The 22,134-nt window shown below is 38.9% G+C and overlaps 1 protein-coding gene across 2 annotated transcripts in view; it reads left to right on the top strand.

Moving 5' to 3' along the window:
• Positions 1–22,134, top strand: part of LOC124595034 (telomerase Cajal body protein 1) — a 113,504-nt gene that overhangs the window by 35,741 nt on the left and 55,629 nt on the right. For both annotated transcript variants that reach the window (XM_047133595.1, XM_047133596.1), the window contains exons 3-4: positions 1,716–1,802; positions 19,221–19,357. In XM_047133595.1, the coding sequence (XP_046989551.1) occupies positions 1,716–1,802; positions 19,221–19,357 (224 nt within the window). The remainder of the gene's footprint in view (positions 1–1,715; positions 1,803–19,220; positions 19,358–22,134) is intronic.

Here is a 22,134-nt window from a genome sequence, read left to right as displayed (position 1 = left end):
CAAGAAGTTCTTTTTGTGAGAGTGATCGCCAGCAACATGGCTGCCATTACAGTGGAGAAGGTTTTTTGCATGATGCATGAGTGGGTCTGCAAGCACAGTTTGTTGGAAATTCAGGGCCACATTTAACATTGTTCCACCTGCCAGAAAATCCCCTTATGGTTAGGTACAGAAGTTCAAGGAAACAAGATGTGTGTGAAGCCAAAGCAGTGGGCTGCCATTGACTTCTGAGGAACAGATGAATGGATCAGGGAAGTAATTTTTCACAATTCCACAAAAAATCAGCTTATTGTGGCAGCTGAGAGCTAGGAATTCCACAACCACCTATTTGGAGAGCGCTGAGAAACCATCTTCAAAGGAAACAGTATTGGATTCCGTTGCTTAAAGCCATTATGTATGGCGACAAATGTTTGCGGAAACAGTTTTACATTGATCTGCAGCACTTAATGGATGGCAATATCACTCGCAGGTTGATCTTCAGCTAAGACTGCCTTTCAGCTGAAAGGTGCTGTAAACTGGCATGATGTACGAATCTGGGGAGCAAAGAATTACAATAGTGTTGTAGAACATGTCTGTAGATCCCCAAAACTTAACGTGTTCTGTACTTTGTCAGGGCAAAAAGTGTATCAACACTTCTTCTTTGTTACACAGGTGACAATCAATGGACACACTCAGTGGGGCATGCTTTAGCTGTGTCTTATGCTGCAGTTGTGAGAGGACAGTGATAATTTCATTTGCCAACATGACCGTTGCACATTGTAGTTTCCCAACAATGTTTTTGAGTCCTCAGATACTGAGCTACTGCACTTGTGGGCTTATGTGAAAGACACTATTTAAAAAAGAAAAAAAAAGTCCCCACACCCCCGATAACATTGCTGACTTACAAGGAACTATCAGTGCTGTTTTGATTGCCATTGTCGTGTGCACTTCGTGCTGAATGTGGGCTGAATTGGACTATAGACTGAACGTGTGCCATATAACTAATGATTCGCACATTGAGCAGTTTTAAACATAACCAAACTTTTTAAGTTGATGTTTCTATAAATATAAGCATATAATATCTTATCTCAATACAGACATTTTTTACGATCACTTGAAACTGTCTAGATCTTTTGGAATAATCCTGGACACACAAAAATGCACAGTGTCTGTGAGATGATTGACTACATATCATTTCAATAAAAATTTTGCACGGTTCAAGAAACATGTAATTAGCCATCTGACTTGCACGTTCAGTGCTAAATATGCGAAATGTTTTCTACAAAAATTGTCATAGTGTTACTTTAAATCCGTCTTGATTGCAAATCAAGACGGATTTAAAGTAACATAAAATCACTGATTGCTGTTATCCCATAAGACATTATGTCTGTTTTTGCAATTGTCATAGTATTTTCCACATAATATGAATAGGCAGCATATATCACATTCAGAGGCATAATTATTTTTATTTCACATCTAATAAGAAATAAATGAAGAAAAGCAATAGTGCACAATTTGGAAGCTGAGAAAACAAAGTAATATCATAATATTGGATATCTTTTGAACACATCTGTAGACTTAAGGGCTGCTTATCCACAGTTGAAGTCTACATTTTTACAGAAATTTATACTGTTGTTACCAGTTCTCCATATTTTGCCATCACATCTTTACTTATTTCATATATATATTCCAGTGTATGCTTGTATTTTAAGTGTTTGCATGAGATACTCTGATTCCAGCCTGGTGAGCACAAGTAAAGACAATCCAGTTCATATGTGGGATGCCTTCACTGGTAAATTAAGGTGCTCATATCGATGTTTTAATCAGTAAGTATTATTTTTCTTTTCTTTTCTTTTTTTTTTCAATTGAAACATTCTTTGTACCAAATTGCAGTAGGGAGTTGGTAGATTTCAGAACCAGGGGTTCCTTGATTTGGCAAAAGAGGCAAAGGCAGTGATCACCAAAACTTCAGTTGTGAGCAGGGACATTTTCACTAGATCACAGTGATGTTCAGATTGGCTAATGTGGACTGCTCCACTGAGCTCATGTCCCACTCATGACAACAACTCGTTCTTTCACTCCTGCAACTGCCATTGTTACTCAAGAATACTACATCGGCAGCCTCATAGTTAATTGTATACAATTGAAGTTGTGCATGTTATGTTTTTTGTGTGCATGAGACATTTGCTAACATGGATAGTTTGATTTATGCATTGATGCTAAGCTAGGTTTGTTGAAATGATGGTGTGTTCAAGCAATAAAGCAAGAAAACTTATGAAGAGAGTGAATTAATTGAAACTGAATTTTTAGAAGCTACAGATCTATTAAGTGATAATTTCAAAAATAAAAGTGAGATAATGTCTGTTATTAACTCTGTACAGCTTCCTGTAAGTACAATAATGAGGATGTTTGAGGTTATGAGTTCTCATCTTACTTCACAATTTAAAAAGGACTTTGATCATGGCAGCTATTTTCCTCTACAGCTTGACGAACTGACTGATACAGTTCATACAATGCAGTTGGCTGTTTTTGCAAAAATTGCTTTTGTTGGTTTTGAAATAAGAGCGGAACTGGTCAACATTATACCAGTAACAGGACAGGAAATGTTTTAGCATTTAATGATCTTATCAGCTCTGGAAATATTCCTCTAAAGAAGTTGGTTGGGAAAACAGCTGATCGAGCTCTTGCAATGGTAGGCAGTAAGAAGGGATTCAAAGCCTTGTGTCATAAAGACCACAGCTTTCTTAAATTTCTGTCTTACCATTGTGTAAAACACCAGCAGTCACTGTGTAGAAAATATTGAAGTGCAATGCAGAGCAATGAAAACAGTCATAAAAGTAGTGAACAAAGTTGAGAGTATAAGCAATTCAGAGATTTTTGTTCAGAGCACCGACTGATAAACTGGTTTGCCAGTACAGTGATTTTTTGCTTCATACGGAAGTTCAGCGTTTTAATAGAGGAAGAGTTTATATTTTTTAAAGAGGTCCTGTTTGCCTCAGTAAAATTTTTGAAAGAGTGAGGCGAATCATTCCATGAACTAGAGGACCTGGTTTGATAGCAGGATTTTGATTTTCTCACAGACATCCCTGAAAAGTCATATATCCTTAACTTGTAGCTTGAAGGTAGAGGTAAAGAAATTGGTGGGAAAGTTTCAGATGTTGCTTTATTCTCAAAAAAGGTGGAACTGTGGGGAAAAAATCTCATCCAAGATGAATACCAACACATTGAGTGTTTGGAAGAAACCCGTGAAAAATAGGTCTCTTCAACACCTCCTTCCTACAGCAAATTCTTTCAGATTTAAGAAGTAAATTCAACAAATCCTTCCAAATTATCAAAAGCATCAATTTGCCTTTATAGAGACAGATGCTGAAGAGTTCTCTGCTAGCCATGGAACATTTTGATTTTCAAGAAGACAGTGCTGCAGTGGAGTTGGAACTGATTGATTTTCAAAATAGTTTATCTTTAAATTCACTTTTTTAAAGCTCTGAAAATATTAGACCTCTTGTTCCTAAAGAAAAATTCCACTTTTAGTGCAGGTTGTTCTTTAAGTGAAGGAAATGTTCAGCTCAGTATATCTGTGAGCTTTCTTTTTCTAGTTTGAAATTTAAAAACAAGTACAGAAATAGATTAACCGAGGTACACTTGGACAACTATATTCGAATGGCAGTCAGTACCTATAACCTCCTAACGTTAAAAGTTGTTGATGTAAAAAAGAATGCCATCCTTCTCATTAAAGAAAATAACCCAGATAAAAAATCTGTTATTGTATTTGTAATTTAGTACTACTACACAAGGGTGTACCCAGAATCTGAACTGGGGGGGGGGGGGGGGAGGGGGGCAGGTCATACTAGTCTCAGGAAACGAGGACTCGAGACAACATACAGCACTTCTTATTAAATAAAACAGTAAACCCGTGAAAAACTGCTTTTAATAAACATTTTAAATACAAGAACAAAGATGAGGTGACTTACCGAACGAAAGCGCTGGCAGGTCGATAGACACACAAACATACACACAAAATTCAAGCTTTCGCAACAAACTGTTGCCTCATCAGGAAAGAGGGAAGGAGAGGGGAAGACGAAAGGAAGTGGGTTTTAAGGGAGAGGGTAAGGAGTCATTCCAATCCCGGGAGCGGAAAGACTTACCTTAGGGGGAAAAAAGGACAGGTATACACTCGCACACACGCACATATCCATCCACACATACAGACACAAGCAGACATATTTATATTTGGTCTTTAAATATGTCTGCTTGTGTCTGTATGTGTGGATGGATATGTGCGTGTGTGCGAGTGTATACCTGTCCTTTTTTCCCCCTAAGGTAAGTCTTTCCGCTCCCGGGATTGGAATGACTCCTTACCCTCTCCCTTAAAACCCACTTCCTTTCGTCATCCCCTCTCCTTCCTTCTTTCCTGATGAGGCAACAGTTTGTTGCGAAAGCTTGAATTTTGTGTGTATGTTTGTGTGTCTATCGACCTGCCAGCGCTTTCGTTCGGTAAGTCACCTCATCTTTGTTTTTATATATAATTTTTCCCACGTGGAATGTTTCCCTCTATTATATTTTAAATACAAGAACGCACTTATACAATCCGAGAAAACATGCAGCATTTCTTATTAAATAAAACTGTAAACTATCTCCCCCCCCCCCCCCCCCCCCCCCCCCCCCCCCCCCGCCCCTCGCTGGGTACACCCATGCTACTACACTTTAATTTCTTTCTCGTGTGTAATTCAATTTCAATTTGTTTTTCTTAGATACAGTTTAATTAAAATTCATTTCATAGTGTATGGAAGTGAAACATGGACGATAAATAGTTTAGACAAGAAGAGAATAGAAGCTTTCAAAATGTGGTGCTACAGAAGAATGTTGAAGATTAGATTGGTAGATCACATAACTGATGAGGAGGTATTGAATAGGATTGGGGAGAAGAGAAGTTTGTGGCACAACTTGACTAGAAGAAGGGATCGGTTGGTAGGACATGTCCTGAGGCATCAAGGGAGCACAAATTTAGCATTGGAGGGCAGCGTGGAGGGTAAAAATCGTAGAGGGAGGCCAAGAGATGAATACACTAAGCAGATTCAGAAGGATGTAGGCTGCAGTAGGTACCGGGAGATGAAGGAGCTTGCACAGGATAGATTAGCATGGAGCTGCATCAAACCAGTCTCAAGACTGAAGACCACAACAACAACAACAACAACAGTAACTAGAAATGTAAGTTTATTTGCAATAAACAAATTTAGGATTTTTATTAAAAGTTCGTGTCTCTGTCCTAGTTACGTTTGGTAGCTCACAGTAAGATTTAGAAACTGAATTGTAACTTAGAAGCTTCATGTTTGCTGACCACTGAGTGAAGGAATAGGAGAAATGACAGGAACTGATGAAGAAAATAATGCCAAGCTCTGGGTCATGGGGAAGAAGACCACTAGTAAAATTCTAGAGCTGCATTGATGACATAATTGACATGACCATCAGAGTCAGTATCTTTGTGACAAGAATGTACACTTCTAAATTCAGTGGGCCTGTTGTAGTTTAGGTCAGTTATTTGCACCTTCCAAGAAGATTAATACAACCAAACATATGTATGTGTGGCCTGTGAACTGACCTATTACATGTCATTTCAATAAAAATCATTCAAATAATGTGTTGAAAGTATGTGAGATGTTTGTCCATAGTTGAGAGCGACATTCCTCAGAAATTTATAATGTTGTTGCCAATTCTCCATCTTTTGCTGTCACAACTTCTTGGTGTACTAATTTAATAGCTAGCAGTGCACATTCAATGATTTGTACTTAACTGTGCCCAGCCTCTCTCTCTCTCTCCCACCCCCCTTCCCACTCCCCTCCCTCCCTCCCTTCCCATTTATATCCCTACCAAGTATGTGCACCCACCCATGTGCGTGTGTGCGCGCGCGCACACGCACACACACACACACACACACACACACACACACACACAAATACACACACACACACACACACACACACACACACACACACACCCTGTATTACATCATATTATATTATTACACGTACAGAAATGTTTGTGTGGAGTAGTGAAAGTTGTCAAGAATGCATGGTTCCTGTTTCTGTTTGAAGTTAATTTTATTATCTATTAAATTCTTTACATCACTGAGTAGGTGGTCAAAGATTTTTATGGTGGAATATCTAATTGCTATTTGTGCCACACAGTGGCTGCATGAAGGAGAGTGTAAGTCATTTCTCCTTCTAATGTTTATGACCTTCACTGTTTTCAAATTGTGTGTTGGCAGCAATCCTCACGAGGGAGTGAATGTGCTATGAGGCTGTTGTCAGTATGCCCCGCTATCTGCAGAGTTCGCTACAGACATTTTCTGCCTTGAGAAAAACTTTCTTCGTAGTACTTTAGTGAATGAACATGAGCGAAGTAAGAGTGTTTTGTTTCATTTTTGTCTCCAAAATCTGATATTATCCAGTTGTTTAAGAAGTTATGTAACATGTGACTCTGAGTTCAGATTTTTATCAGTATAAACACTGAAGAATTTAGAATACTCTATTTAGTGCTATTAGAGAAAGTTGTGGTTTGAGCAAATTAATGTCTCATTCACTGTAACAAATCAGAGCACAAAATCTATTAGATTTTTTAATTTGTCCAGGCATGCATGAGAATTTCATTTTCATGGAGACTGTTGGTCAGTGTTTGATAAATGTGGCACCCATTATGGACAAAGCTTTTTCACAGTTAGGCAACAGCCTTGCCGCAGTGGAGACACTGGTTCCCGTGAGATCACCGAAGCTAAGTGCTGTCAGGCGTGGCTGGCACTTGGATGGGTGACCATCCGGGCCACCATACGCTGTTGCCCTTTTTCGGGGTCCACTCAGCCTCATGATGCCAATTGAGGAGCTACTCGACCGAATAGTAGCGGCTCCGGTCAAAGAAAACCATCATAACGACCGGGAGAGAGGTGTGCTGACCACACGCCCCTCCTATCCGCATCCTTAACTGAGGATGACATGGGGTTCGGATGGTCCCAATGGGCCACTTGTGGCCTGACGATGGAGTGCTGCTGCTTTTTTTCACAGTTACTTCCTTATACAAAATTTTGTGTACTCTTTCTCTCTGAAAACATCGATTATGTGAAATCAACTCTCACTTTTTTCACTTGACATACTGAAAGCCCTGGATCAAGACAGTCAGGTAGAAGCAGTACTTCATATCCGCCAATTTTCCAACTAGCAAATTGCTTTTGTGAGCAACTGCATTGTTATATATTTTAATTTTGCATTCCAGGCCTCTTATCACGCATTACCTCATCCAGTTAGTGCAGAAGACTTCGTAGAATCTGCCAGTTATTGTAACTGGTACAAAGAAACCTTTTTGCAGTCCAGAAAATGATGATGGACTTCACCTCTTTAGGTATACGTCCGCTGGACTCCACTCACTACTTTCATTGAAGTTTTCTTTCAGGCATAAAGCAGCTGACCCGCATTTCATCCACAGTACGAAATCAGATGAGAGAATAAATTGGCATCTCTTTAAAATGGTGCAAATATTGGCGTTAAATTTGTTTTTGCATGTACTCTTTGTCAGTATTCATCAAATGTGGCACGTATCCTTCACAAAAGTCCCTCATAGTTAATTTGTTGTGCAAAATTTAATGTACTGTTTCTTCTCATGTGCCTTTGGCATAAGATATTTTGTAAATCTTTAATCATTGACTGTTCTATACATATTGTGGACTTTTCAGGGTTTTCATTTTTTTTTGTTGCAGTTTTGTGATATCATTCACGTGACCATCTTCAAGAAAAATATAAACCCATCTGTTAACTGTTGAAAATAAGGAAGCAGATTCCTATTAAAAAAACTTTGACCATCTATGAAGCAATTTCAATTGGTGACAACATTTCCAGAACAAAGAATTTTGTAATTGCAGAGTATTCCATTTGATCAGTATTTAACAAAACATGTACAATACTATTAATACTGTTGACCATTGCATTTTATCAGTATTTAATGAGAAAAACACAATACTTCTACTGTTGATCAAGTTGATATTTGACTTGATTATTTTGCAACATGTGCCAGAAAAAGAATAACAAAATTTCATTGATATTGTTACCATCTCTATGCTAGGCTGACAGTGTTCCACTTTGCGCTTGTAGCATTCAGAAGTACATTGTAAGCATTCTGTACGATCCAGTGATACGTACTTAGGTCATCCTTCATGGTCAGTGTCAGAATACTTCAGTTCAGGTGTGTAATAATCAAGAAATGTATATTCCCACACCATATCTGACCTAATTGTTTGGAAAATGAGAGTTCTTTGCATTCTGTTTACAAATAAGGGCTGGTGTAACCTTTTGTTCCAATGTTTCTTTAACAGGTTTACATTATGCTGATATTAAACAAGTTAAATGTTATTAAAAATGGTCTGTGCTTTCCACCATTGGTAAATTTTATGTTATCCTTCTGAGGTGAACTATCAGTGTGGCAACTCTATTTTAATTTTTTACTTAATGGGTATTATTTATTTTTGGCTTAATTATCTTCACTTTCACAAAAAGTCTGGCCACAATGGTCAGAGACAGTGATTTTTTTTGTGTGTGTGTGTGTGTGTGTGTGTGTTATAACGACTCCTTTTCTTACTAGGCTAATTACTGTTTAGCTCTACAGGGCCATTATACTGAAATGTTTCTCCACACCACCTAGTATTGTCTTTCTATTTGTGTGAGTAACTGTATGTTCAATGTTGTGGGTAAATACATACAGTGTACACAGGGCGGTGTGTGAAACTGATGGCGATTACACGCTTCCGCTGTTGTAGAAATCTGCTCCAGATGCTGCAGATACCGTGTTGAGCTGAAAGTGGTAACCAAAATACGGAGAAATATTCTTCGGGGCTCTGTTGCATAGCAATCAGATTGCTTTCAGTTCTGAGAAATGTCCAGTTACTGTTGTGGATTTGAATGATCCATGAAGTGACTTCTTTTCCGAAGAAAACATTGAACTATTTCACTAGAACTGAACGCTCCCGTCGGAACTGTTCTCAACTGGTGTTTATTAGTAAATCACAATAGCAGTACATCGCTGGGTGTATAATAAGACGTACCTTCTTGAAATGAACAATATTTTATTGTTCTATTAACTGATTTCCTTCCATATGCACTTATATTTTAAAATGTGAATCAAAAACTCGCAATGGCGTCGATTTTTTTACATCACAAGAATGGCTCTCCTCCCCTAAAAAATTACTCTTAACAAGAACAAAAGAACTCTATATCCTAAGAATAATTATGTGAGCGCTGACCGCCACAGAGTAATAAACAATATCTTTGTCTCTCTCTCGCACTGTCACAGCAAGTTACGCTACATGATACATCATATATGCCCCTCTTGTGGACGAACGTTTTTGGGCAAAAACAAACACGAGCGTTCACGCAACACTATATCGGTGATTGTTTATGACGCTGTATTGATGTCCACTAGAGTATTAATGTCCACTGTATTTCTTATGATATTTTGGTATTAGTGAATGACTATCTAAATGTAAATTATTGATTTGGGTGCATATACTGCTGACAAAGCCGGTGCTGAATTCCTGATGCAGCATATATGCATAGCTTACATGCTTGCTTTTATTCATTTGTCGAGGATGGCATGAGATGTGATCAGAAACCTTTTTCATCATCACTCAAAGCTTCTGTCACTCGCCTTGGGATGTCTCAAACGGATAATCTAGCCATTCGGCCAACCCCCACAAAGGAAAACCAAGGAAAACCTCGGGGTAGATTTACCATCCTCGTATTTCTCATTTGCAAAGAAAATTAATTGAATTACAATGAAAAATAAAAAGAAATATTTACAATATAGATTTTTTTTTAAATGAATTTAAACACTGTTCACAAAAGAAACACAACACTGTTAATCTTCTGTGTCTTGAGGTGAACCGTCGACGTGTTGGTTTACGTCCATCTACGATTCCCTTCTATCTGTCATCTCCTGGTAACTGATGGAATTCTATTCCCATTTCACTGTCTCCTCGTGGGTATTATGGTTTTCCGCATATGGTTAACATGAAAATAAGAGTCAGTGTAAGTTCCGTGGAAAAGGTATTTGATCTATGCTGAGCTGAAATAGAATCTAATCTAAAGTTCTTTCTAATTGTCTGTCCTGAATTCGAAATATTCGGAAGTCGTAAGGTGTTCTTCATTTATATCAACAACCCTATAATGCACTGTACACAAATCCAACTGGTGCTGCCGTGTCAACTTATGCTCGTCATCTTTCAGATGGACTTTTACACTTGTTGATGTGCTTATAACTGAAAGGCATTTGCTCAGTTGGTAACTTCGCGAGTAACAATTGACATAACATAATTTACATACACAGGTATGTTACAACAATAGTACAATTATAAAGACAATGTCCATCACAAAAGATTGAAACAAAGTAATAGGCGTCCTTTTTAAAACTGAGAACGGGTTACGCCTTCCGAACAGCATGACTTTAGCTCAGCAAATAAAAAAAAAGCAAATACAAACATACACTGACATTGTTAAATTGACATAAGGAAAAATATCTTGCCATAGACCAGATTCATTTGAGTCACTAACCCATGGTCATTATGCATTGTGAAACCTGATTGAAATTACTATCTACTAAATAAAAAAAATTTAAAAGAAATCATTCATACTATAGCTAAATTCTCTGCATACTGAAAAGAAAACTTATCCTTACAGTGGAAAACCTATACATAATGTCTGCATATCTCTCGTACAGTATGCCTGAAAAGAAAAACTAACTACTAAATTGCAAAAAAGAAAAAAAAAAAAGAAACTATCCTAAGTATGATTCATAGGTTTAATGAAAATTCTCTAATCAATATTATTTGATAAGAATAGTATTTTCAATCTTCAGAATCTTCAGTCATCATGAAATTGCTTTAACAAGTGATGAGGATACATTCCTTTCAGCTTTCCATTCTTCACATCCTTCAAAACATAAGTTCCTGGATGGGGTATTTTGGTAATCACAAATGGTCCTTGATACAATAATTGCCATTTTGTGTTCTTCCTCTGTATAAGTGAAGCCTTAGGATGAGTTTTTACTAAAACTTGGTCTTTCACTTTATATGTTTTTATTTTTCCAAGTCAATTGTCAAAATATATTTTCCTTTTTCTTGCCTTGTCCATTATATTGAGTAAGGATTGTCGTACTTTATTTTGTAGGTCTATTTTGTTAATAGCTACTTTAGGAATTGGTCGAATCCAGTCATTCTGTTCCTGTTTTCCAAACATCAGTTCGTATGGGGTGTATTCTGTCGTAGTATGTGGCATATTGTTTACAATTTCCTGAAAATCGTGAAGATAATCGATCCATTTGGGTTGCTGGTTGTGGCAATATGTTCTCATGAACCGGTTTAATTCACGAAAAATTCGTTCCACGGGATTCGCCGAAGGGTGGTACACTGATGTTAGAATTTGTTTTATACCACAACTGGCTAATGTTTGCCTCCAATGAAATCCAGTGAACATTGACCCATTGTCAGAAAGAATAGCCTCTGGTTTGCCTACTTTGACTATATAATCTTTGACCAGCTTCTTGGCTATGGATGCAGCAGTAGCTGATTTTAATGGATAAAGTTTGACATACTTAGTGAATATATCAAGAAAAGCTACAACATATTTGCATCCTCCCCTTGATGATGGTAGAGGACCACAGACGTCGACCGACATGATTGACAGCGGTTTAGTGGGTATAATAGGATGTAGGAAATCTTTCACACAGAAATTTCCTGGTTTGGCTAGCTGACAAATTTTACATTTCCTTAACTGTCTGTGCACTTTCCTGCGAATGTTTGGGAAGTAGCAATATGCTTGAATCTTCCGAGCACACTTTAATACTCCAAAATGTCCCCAAGTGATGTGGGTGCGCAAAATTAAGTCATTCTCATTCTTCTCGGGAATACACACCTTCGAATTATCTGAATCAAGATGCCCTTTGAAAAATAAGACATCGTCCTCAACTTTGTACAGTCTCTTCAGATCATCGTTTCCAGGCTTTGCTAAAGTTTCCTTTATTGAATGCCAACGAGGATCTTCATTCTGTAGTTTTTCCATGTTCTTACACATGTCAAGAAAATGCTTCCTATATATTCTATCAGTCATTATAAGAACATTAAATTCGGACGGATTACCGGTGATGTTGATAGTTGACAAATCTCCATCTGGCATTCTAGACAGTGCATCAGCGATGAAATTATCCTGTCCGCTTAGGTATTTAATTTCAAATTGAAACTCTTGGAGTGAGAGCGTCCATCTTGCTAATCTTGGATGTAATAATTTACATGTTTGCAAAAAACTTAACGCTTTGTGGTCACAGTATACTGTTGTCTTCGCTCCATATAAGTAATTGTAAAATTTCTTAAATGACCAGACTACGGCCAATGCTTCCCTTTCGGTAGTTGTATATGTTCTTTCACAAGCAGTTAAGAGTCGGCTAGCAAAAGCTATTGGACAGAAAGTTGATTTCCTATCTATCATCTTTACTTGGAAGAGGCATGAACCTATTCCAATTTCCGAAGCATCTGCCATTAAACCGAATTCTTGGCTCATATCTGGATGATATAATATTTGTGAATTGACTAAGGCATGTTTTATTGCTTCAAATGCATTCTGACATTGTTGCGTCCACACCCACGGAGTATATTTGCGCAACAAGCTGTACAACGGTTCTGCATTAATAGAGTGGTCGTGAATGAAACGCCTGAAAAAAGACAACTCCGAGGAAGCCCTTTAACTGTCTTTTTGTTGTTGGAACTGCAAAGTTTTTGATTGCCTTTAGTTTCTCGGAGTCTGGTAAGATGCCTTTTTCATTTATAAGATGACCCAAAAATTTGATTTTATCTCAAGCAAAATGGGACTTTTGCAGATTTGCGGTTATGCCTGCTTCGTTGAAACGTTCTAACACTCTTCTCAATAAATCAACGTGCTCCTCCCATGTGCTCGTAGCTATGAGCATGTCGTCCACAAATAAAGTTAAATTGCTTCGAAGTGCAGGTCCCAATGCATGATCTAGAGCATTTATAAAAACTCCTGAGCTCACGTTTAGCCCGAAAGGTAAAACCTTAAATTGATAGCTTCTACCTGCATGTACAAATGCGGTGTACTTTTTTGATGGTTCGTCTAGAGCCACCTGCCAAAATGAACTTCTCAAATCAATATTTGTTAAGTATTTCATCCCCTCGAACTTTTGAATTAGCTCATCGATGTTTTCCGGGTGAGTTCGCACGGGCATGATAATCTTATTTATCTGCCGTGCGTCTAGCACGAGACGAACTTTTCCTCCCTTTTTCGAGACAACATGAAGCGGACTACAGTATGGACTCGTCGAAGGTTCGATCAGATCCCATTCAAGCATCTGGTGGATTTCGGCATCAACTGCCTTTCGTTGGTGCCACGGTACTGGATAAAAAATACGGCAGAAAACTTGGTGTGGTATCACATCTAAATGGCATGTGTATCCCTTGATTACACCAGGTCTTTCTTGAAAGACTTCATGATATTCCTGTAGAAGATCATATAATTGCTTTCTTTGGTGTTGTTGCAAATATTCAGGTTCTTGCACCTTTTCATATACCATAACTTCAGGGTTTAAAACTGGTTGCAAGTAATTAATTTGGTAATACCGTACAGGTTTGCTATGTATCCACTTTATTTGCAGCTTTCGTCCCTGACAATACTTTCCATGGGTACTATATTCCCTGAGAAGATTCAGTTGATGTTTCTGATCCATTATTATAAAACTGGCACGGCCTAGAGAAAAATCGATATCCCAATTTCTCTCTCTAAATTCATCTATACCCAGGATACAGTCCTCAACCAATTTTTTTATTACAAGGAACGTGCAATTTATAGCTACATTTCCTATATCTAACTGGAGTTGAGTCCGCACTTTAACCTGAGAAGACTTATGACCAGTAGGACCTACAATTCTACAACATTGAACAGGAAAAATCGGTGAATTTGCTTTCTGAAGTATTCTTTGAAATAACTTCTCAGAAACGACATTTACTGCTGCTCCTGTATCTAAAGTAACTTGCACAGTAATGCCTTCAATCGCCGCCTGATTTTTCGCAACAGGTACAGTGATATGTTCCTCTTGACAAGGCATCATATCCTGCTGAAGTTCTTCTATTAATAATCTGCCTTCATTGTACCGGAAAAATTTGACGCTCGAATTTTCGCCCCTGAAAACTTCCTCGACTGCACCGTCGGGGCTTCTGACAGTCGAGTTTAGTTTGACGATTGTCCATTATTAGTAGACGTCTGCTCCGTTACGTCGGTTATTATTGGTGGTTGATTTCTCCATTCATTTGCATTATCATTTGGTACCCAACCTGAAGTTTGTGGTTGGTTGTGATATTCATGGGTTGGTTGCTGAATCAGCGTTTTTGCTGATAATTCCCTTCTTGATAGCATCCTTTCCTCTTCTTATTATTCTTCCTCCATTTCCGTTTATATGTTTGTTCATATTGTTGGCCATGATTACACTTGTCGGGATTTTCGTTACCAAATTTCACGTTTTTCTGGAAATAATTCACCTGTGGGTTTGGTGAATTGTGTGCAAAAGGTTTGTTTCCATACTGTTTGTTGTTACTATTGTATTTGTTAGGTTGGTAACTTGGTTGGTTATAGCGCATATGAGATTCTTCGAACAGAATGTCTATTGAATCCAATGTGGCTAGAAAATCTTCCACATGTTGCTCAGGCACATGTAGAAGTTTTTCCTTAACTTCAAGTGGAAGTTTGCCCTTTAATATTCGAATGATATCCTGCGTCGGGATTGGTTCATTCCAGTATTTACTTTTATTTATATACTTCTCGAAATACTTTCTTAAAGATCCATTCTTGAAAGAAAAAGGTTGTGGGTCAAAAACTTCCTTACGTAGTCTTTCTTGTACACCTTTATTCCAGTATTTGTGCAAGAAAGCGCGTTCAAATTGGTCATAATCTTGACACCAATCGGATGCTTCTGACGCCCACATCGATCCATCTCCATGTATGAATCCTGCAACGTACATAATTTTTTGTTGCTCAGTCCACATTCGCGGCAATATCCCTTTAAATTGCTTGATAAATACCACGGGATTGATCGACTTCCTTTCGGGAATAAATATCTGGAATTGACGATATTTAAGCATTTTTTCTTCATTCATAGTCACAGGTGTATTCTGGTGGCTACTACGCGGTGAATGATAATCTTGATAATTTGTTTCTGGTTGATTACGTAAATATGCACCAGTACATGGATATTGTTGCATGGATTCGGTTTCACTGGTTTCATCAGGAATAATGTCTGCTTTTGATAAACTGCAAGTAGTATGTGCCCCTCTAGTATTAACTAGACCCTGCTGGCATGCTTTTAATGTATTTTCTATCTTTGCTTTCCAAGCAGGAAATTCATCTCCTATATTCTCCTTAATCTCTTTAACTTCTGCTTTAAGTTGTTCTTGTGCAGCTTCGTTGTTAACTTGCACGTTAGAAACCGTTTCTTTCAAGGTTTTGTCAACATAATTTTGCACTGTCTCGGTTTGCTCTTTCGCCCAATCTTCAATGTCCTTAGAAAATGCGATCTTATGTTCATTGAAAAGTTTCTCTATGTGTTTCTCGCCTTCGAGACTGAGAGTGTCTATCCTCCGAGTAAGCTCAATGACAGCTTGCTTGTTATCGTGCTTAATTGTATTCACGTCTTGCGCAATAATGTTCTGTACATGAATAACTTCTTGCACTTGATGATTTAGTGTATCTTGACGACATAAGATGTCTTTGTATTTGTTTGTTAATTCCTGATACTGTTGTTCTTGTGTAACTATGAGTTGTGCCTGACTGGTAATCAAGTGACTCTGCTTTGTTTCCAAACTCTGGAATTTTTCAGTAATCTTATCATTTATTTCTTTTAGTTTATTAGATTGCTCCTGAGCCAAATTAAATTGCGCACTCTCCAATGCCTGGAATCTACGATTCATGTCGTTTGCAAACGTGGATTGTGCCGTTGCAAGATTAGATTGCGTGGTTTCCAATGCCTGGAATTTACGATTCATGTCATTTGCAAACGTGGATTGCGTGGTTTCCAATGCTTTAATCCCTTGTGTTATGACAGTCAAACTTGACATCAGCTGGGCTAACAAATCGGTATTCTCAGCAATTGCCGATTGCACTGGGCTTAATGAGGATTGTACCGACACAATTTTCGGTACAGTCATTTCGTTTTCGCACGCGTCTGTGTCAGAGATGAAATTCATGTTGTTTGTTGGTTGCTGCATATTTCTCTGGACTTCTTTCGACATATGAATGTCGGAACTAGCAACCGTTTGTGTCGACGGCATGAGCGCATTAATTATTGCTGGTTGCTCAGCCGTAATCGACATATCGCTAACTACGGCGGTATTAAATTCTGTGGCACTAGTTGACGATGCATTCACACTATTTAATTCATTTTGTGGCATTGTGATGCGTGCTTGCTTATTGGCTTTGAACATAGATCTAGTTATCACCATGTAAATGAGCAATTGACAGTTTCTCCTCTAAGTAAGTCCTACAAAAGTGACTATTAAACTTTTACACACGCAAAAACGTTAATGTCCTAATGCTGTTAATGTACACTTTACAATGTGACACAAAAACAGTGCATAGATAACACACAAAATATTGTCTTACTATATCTACTGAAATACTGGAATTCTAGTAAAAGTAATATAGCAACTCTATTTATACTTAGAAAATTTCTACATGAAGGGTCACTACAATGCATAAATGCTCAAGAAAGCTAGTAATTCAAATGTTCTGGCCTTTTTGAAGTTTCTGCTCGGCTGCTGGGACGGCGCACTCGTTCTCTTCACAAGATACTCCCGCACGTTAGCGTTAGCATGAAACATACAAAGGACCATAATGTAGTTACTCTATAAGACTAGGCATATATACACACAATGAAACATTAATTACTAAATTACTAACATATTTATATTGCAGGTTCACTATGAGTGTTGTATCAGGATCGTGTCCTGTCTAACGGTAGGCATTTATAACGACTCCTTTTCTTACTAGGCTAATTACTGTTTAGCTCTACAGGGCCATTATACTGAAATGTTTCTCCACACCACCTAGTATTGTCTTTCTATTTGTGTGAGTAACTGTATGTTCACTGTTGTGGGTAAATACATACAGCGTACACAGGGCGGTGTGTGAAACTGATGGCGATTACACGCTTCCGCTGTTGTAGAAATCTGCTCCAGATGCTGCAGATACCATGTTGAGCTGAAAGTGGTAACCAAAATACGGAGAAATATTCTTCGGGGCTCTGTTGCATAGCAATCAGATTGCTTTCAGTTCTGAGAAATGTCCAGTTACTGTTGTGGATTTGAATGATCCATGAAGTGACTTCTTTTCCGAAGAAAACATCGAACTATTTCACTAGAACTGAACGCTCCCGTCGGAACTGTTCTCAACTGGTGTTTATTAGTAAATCACAATAGCAGTACATCGCTGGGTGTATAATAAGACGTACCTTCTTGAAATGAACAATATTTTATTGTTCTATTAACTGATTTCCTTCCATATGCACTTATATTTTAAAATGTGAATCAAAAACTCGCAATGGCGTCGATTTTTTTACATCACAAGAATGGCTCTCCTCCCCTAAAAAATTACTCTTAACAAGAACAAAAGAACTCTATATCCTAAGAATAATTATGTGAGCGCTGACCGCCACAGAGTAATAAACAATATCTTTGTCTCTCTCTCGCACTGTCACAGCAAGTTACGCTGCATGATACATCATAGTGTGTGTGTGTGTACTAATTTAAAAAAACATCTTTTGGCCAAAAGTTAAAATGTTGTAGCGGGCTTTTCACTGAGCCTGCCTGTGACAGTGTCACTTCTACTGGGTGAGCAGCAGTCTGTCCTGTTCACAATATTCTTGTTAACTTTACTTTTAAATGTTTTTAAGATTTAACACCAACACCTTAACATTTCATATGGGCGTGATCATTAGCCAGCTGGCTACCTGTTTGAATAGCCTCTGTCAGACTGCTATAAAGAGCAATTTGACAATACAATTGCAGACAGTTCCTTTCAGCACAGCTCATTCAACTTCAGTGGCTTTTTCTGAACTCAAGCCATATGGATTCCTCCATTCCCCCTCCCCATCCCCAACTTTCCTCATCCTTCAATCCCTCCGCACTCGCAACTATTGAAACAGTAATTCCTTTATTTTAAAAAATTGGGTGAAGGTAACAACTTACTGTATAGGAGATGTATTGAATCACCATCAAGCACTTATACTTGACTGTAAATTTCACTGGTTTTCGGAAAAATCCTTATTTGAGCTGAGGTACATGTACATGTGCACTCACACATGCGTGTCTCCCTACATTATGCTTGCTGAATGACCTGCAGTGTGCATTCATCCGGCACAGCGCAGGTGGGAGATGTATGGGAGTGCACATGTATGTGGGTGCACGTGTACTCTTAACTCAGAAAAGGCCTTGTGTGAAAGTTAGCAAAGTTTTCAGTCTTGTCCATGCGGCTGCCAATGACTCAATGCTTCTACTATTTGGTGAGTTGCTATCTTTACTCCAGTTTTTTCCCCACTTTCTACCTAGACTTTACGTTACCACACTAGCTTATCATAATTACTGGTATATAAGTAGGGCAGATCCTCCAACATGGTGTTTGGTTAAGTAGTCCTTCTGCCCTCAGTCTCTATTTACTTGTTCCTGGCATATTTGTATTTATGCCAATGTTAATAATCTTATTTTCTCCACCTGCACACCCAATTTCACATTTGTCTTTCTGTGGGTATCATCTTCTCATGTTACTGGCCTCTGTATCTTCTTACAGCCAGCTTTCCTTTCTCCATCCATCTAGTTCCTCCCACTCTAGATACCAACTTCCCTGTGTTCCAGTGTACAGCATATAACTATCACTGGTACCCCTTGGACAAGTTGTCTGTTGCACTCGTATTCCTGTCCTACTCTCTCTCTCTCTCTCTCTCTCTCTCTCTCTCTCTCTCTCTATGGTTGCCATTTTTCATATAACTGTCTGTTTTCCGCCCATGTTTTTTTTCTCTTATTGTGCAAGGAACATATTCTTGAGACAACATTTAACTAGGTGATATTGATCTGAATTGAAATAATTGTTTGTATGATGTTTTGACAATCACACTGTGAAAACTCAACAGTCATTTGATATTGGTTCTGTCACTTCTTTCAGAATGGATGAAATTGTGACTCCACATTGTGTTTCCTTTGACACTACTGGTGAAAAGTTATACTGTGGTCTCAAGAATATGATAAAAATATTCAACACTGCCTACCCTGGACGTGATTGTGATACTAGGAATTTGAAATGTAAGTGCAGATACAGTTAATGATGCTCCTTATTTTTATACTTTTATACAATATTTGTAGTATAATAGTAGTAACTGCATGATGAATATTATACATTTTTTCCTTATATTATGGTGTGCAAACTTACATTATGGGTGCTGTATATGTAATCTCAAGTAAGGTGTACATTTGAGCAAGTCTTCATAATTATAAAGAAATGTTATATTGGGTGAAAGGCATTCCACTTAATGATATATGTGTGTCATTTTTGCTACTTATTTATGCAGGAATTTTCTCATTTGGTCTCATGAGGCTGAATGGATGCCTCTCTGAATCTTCCCACCATGGAGAAATCTGAATAGGTAACTGGGACTGGAGCCAGGACTCCCTTGTTGATTGCCAAAGGTGCTAACCACTTCACCATGAGGCATGTTTATAACAAATGATATTATATTTTCTAATGGTGTGCCATATTCTGAAGTCTGTTAAGGATAGCCAGGCATAAATTATTGTAGAGGTATGTGCATGTGGTAGTGATGGTGCTAGCAGTGTCTCGAGTGCTATCACTATATACAAATGGCTCATATATGCCAAAACTAAGACAACTGTTGTGACTCGCCAATCTTTCAAAGTGCCGCCACGCAGTTACGCGCGTCCTCTACATGCGGTGCTGTCTGCCAGCCATGCAGCAGCAGCGCCACCTAAGCGGCCAGCCAGCCAGCGGCCACTAGACTCGGACTCAGTTATGATTTTACTGTTAAAGTGACACACGTCTTACTCTGTTTACTTGATCTGTGACTTTCATGTATAGCGTCTTCCTTGAAATATATTTGTTCAACTTGAAGTTATAACAATTGGCGACGAGGTAGTGATTTTTCTTTTCCATCGTTGACCCACATGTTTCCATGGCCACTTTAGAGCAACTATTGCAAGGTCTCATAGAACAGCAAACGCTTCTTACAAATGCGATTTGTGATTTCGTCGCGGCATCAAATGCGGGGCGTCTCTTGTCGTTGTCTCTACCTCCTTTTCCTCCTTACGACGAGATGGCGGAAGACTGGTCTGATTACGAAAAACATCTTCGACAGCACTTCTTCGCATTTCATGTCGCGGACAAACAAACATGTAAGTCTCTGTTCCTTTCTTGGATTTCACCTCAAATGTATCGGTTGTTGTCTCAATTGGCTCCTTTGAAAGATCTTGCGTCTTTGTCCTTTGCTGAAATGTGCTCACTTCTGTCCGTCTATTTTCAAAAGCAAACGCATGTGGTAGCCTCTCGTGTTGCCTTTTATCGTTGTCAAAAACAACCGAATCAGTATCGTGCTTTGGCTGCTGAACTTCACGGCCTCAGTAGAAAGTGTCAATTTGTTACTGAAGTTCACAAAGAATCCTACAATGATTTCATGGTACGGGATGCTGTTATCCGATTGGCGCCCGACAAAGAAGTTAGGCAATGTGCCCTTCAGTTGGCAAATCCGAGTCTAGGTGAAATCCTATCCATCGCTCAGTCTTTTGAAATTTCTCACGCCGCTGGAATGCAAATAGAGGCATGGGGCAATGTCAGGGAAATACAACCTCTGTGCGATGTTGACGAAGCGTGTGGGGTGTCCCCGCCGGCCGACATGGCCGCAGTACACTCCCAAGCGCAGCCTCGGCCTAACCGTAAACAAACCTCTAAGAAACTGCAACTTCCTTCACGTCCATGGTGTTTTACGAAACATTCATGAGAAGATTGTCCACAACGTTGGGCCGTGTGTCACAAATGCAAAAAAAAGGGTCATGTGTCATCCGTTTGCAAATCCGACCGCATACATGATGTTCATGAACGTGACGCTGATTCTGATTCTGTGTTGTCTGTCAATTGTACTTCTTCCCTTTCAGGGAAGTTATTCCTCACTGTCCAAATACTTGGTCTAGATGTTCGCATGCTGGTGGATACTTGTTCTGCTGCCACTATCATCAATTCTCAGATTTATCTTCAGTTGGGTTCTCCAATCCTGTCACCTGTCACTAGACAATTACGGACTTACAATAAACAGAAGATTTCTCTCTTGGAACAATTTGATGCTGAGGTATCTTACAAATCTGTCATTCGCACTGTTCCCATATTTGTGGTCGACCATAGTAACGTAGAGAATCTTTTTGGTTTCGATGCCTTTCGCGTTTTTGGGTTCTCCATAGATGACTCTGTCAATATCATCTCTGATGCTATGCCTTATGCTCAATTGGATTCCTTGTTGACGACATTTTCGTCCCTTTTTTCTCCTGGGTTAGGCCGTGCAAACGACTTTGAAGCTCATATCACGCTCAAACCCACTGCTCGGCCTAAGTTTTTTCGGGCTCAGCCCATTCCTGTGGCCCTTCGTGATGAGGTCAAACGGGAGCTGGATCGTCTCACTGCTTCGGGGGGTCTTGCTTCCTGTCACTTCCAGTGAGTGGTCCTCTCCTGTTGTTATCGTTGCTAAGCCAAATGGTGATATTTGTCTCTGTGGCGATTTCAAAGCCACTGTAAATGCTCAATGCCTTATCGACACTTACCCTATGCCTCGGCCTGAAGAATTGTTCACTAAACTTGCTGGAGGCCGGTATTTTTCTAAACTTGACCTGTCAGAAGCTTATCATCAACTTCCTCTCGATGCTGCTTCCCAGAAGTTTCTGGTTCTTAACACGCCTTTCGGCCTCTATCAATACCAACGATTGCCATTTGGGGCTGCCAGCGCCCCTGCTCTCTTTCAACGATTCTTGGAACAATTATTGCTCACTGTCCCTGGGTGTATAAATTACCTGGACGACATTGT

Source organism: Schistocerca americana, chromosome 2 (genome assembly GCF_021461395.2).
Source record: "Schistocerca americana isolate TAMUIC-IGC-003095 chromosome 2, iqSchAmer2.1, whole genome shotgun sequence".
NCBI lineage: Eukaryota > Metazoa > Arthropoda > Insecta > Orthoptera > Acrididae > Schistocerca > Schistocerca americana.
This window is presented reverse-complemented; position numbering and strand designations above follow the sequence as displayed.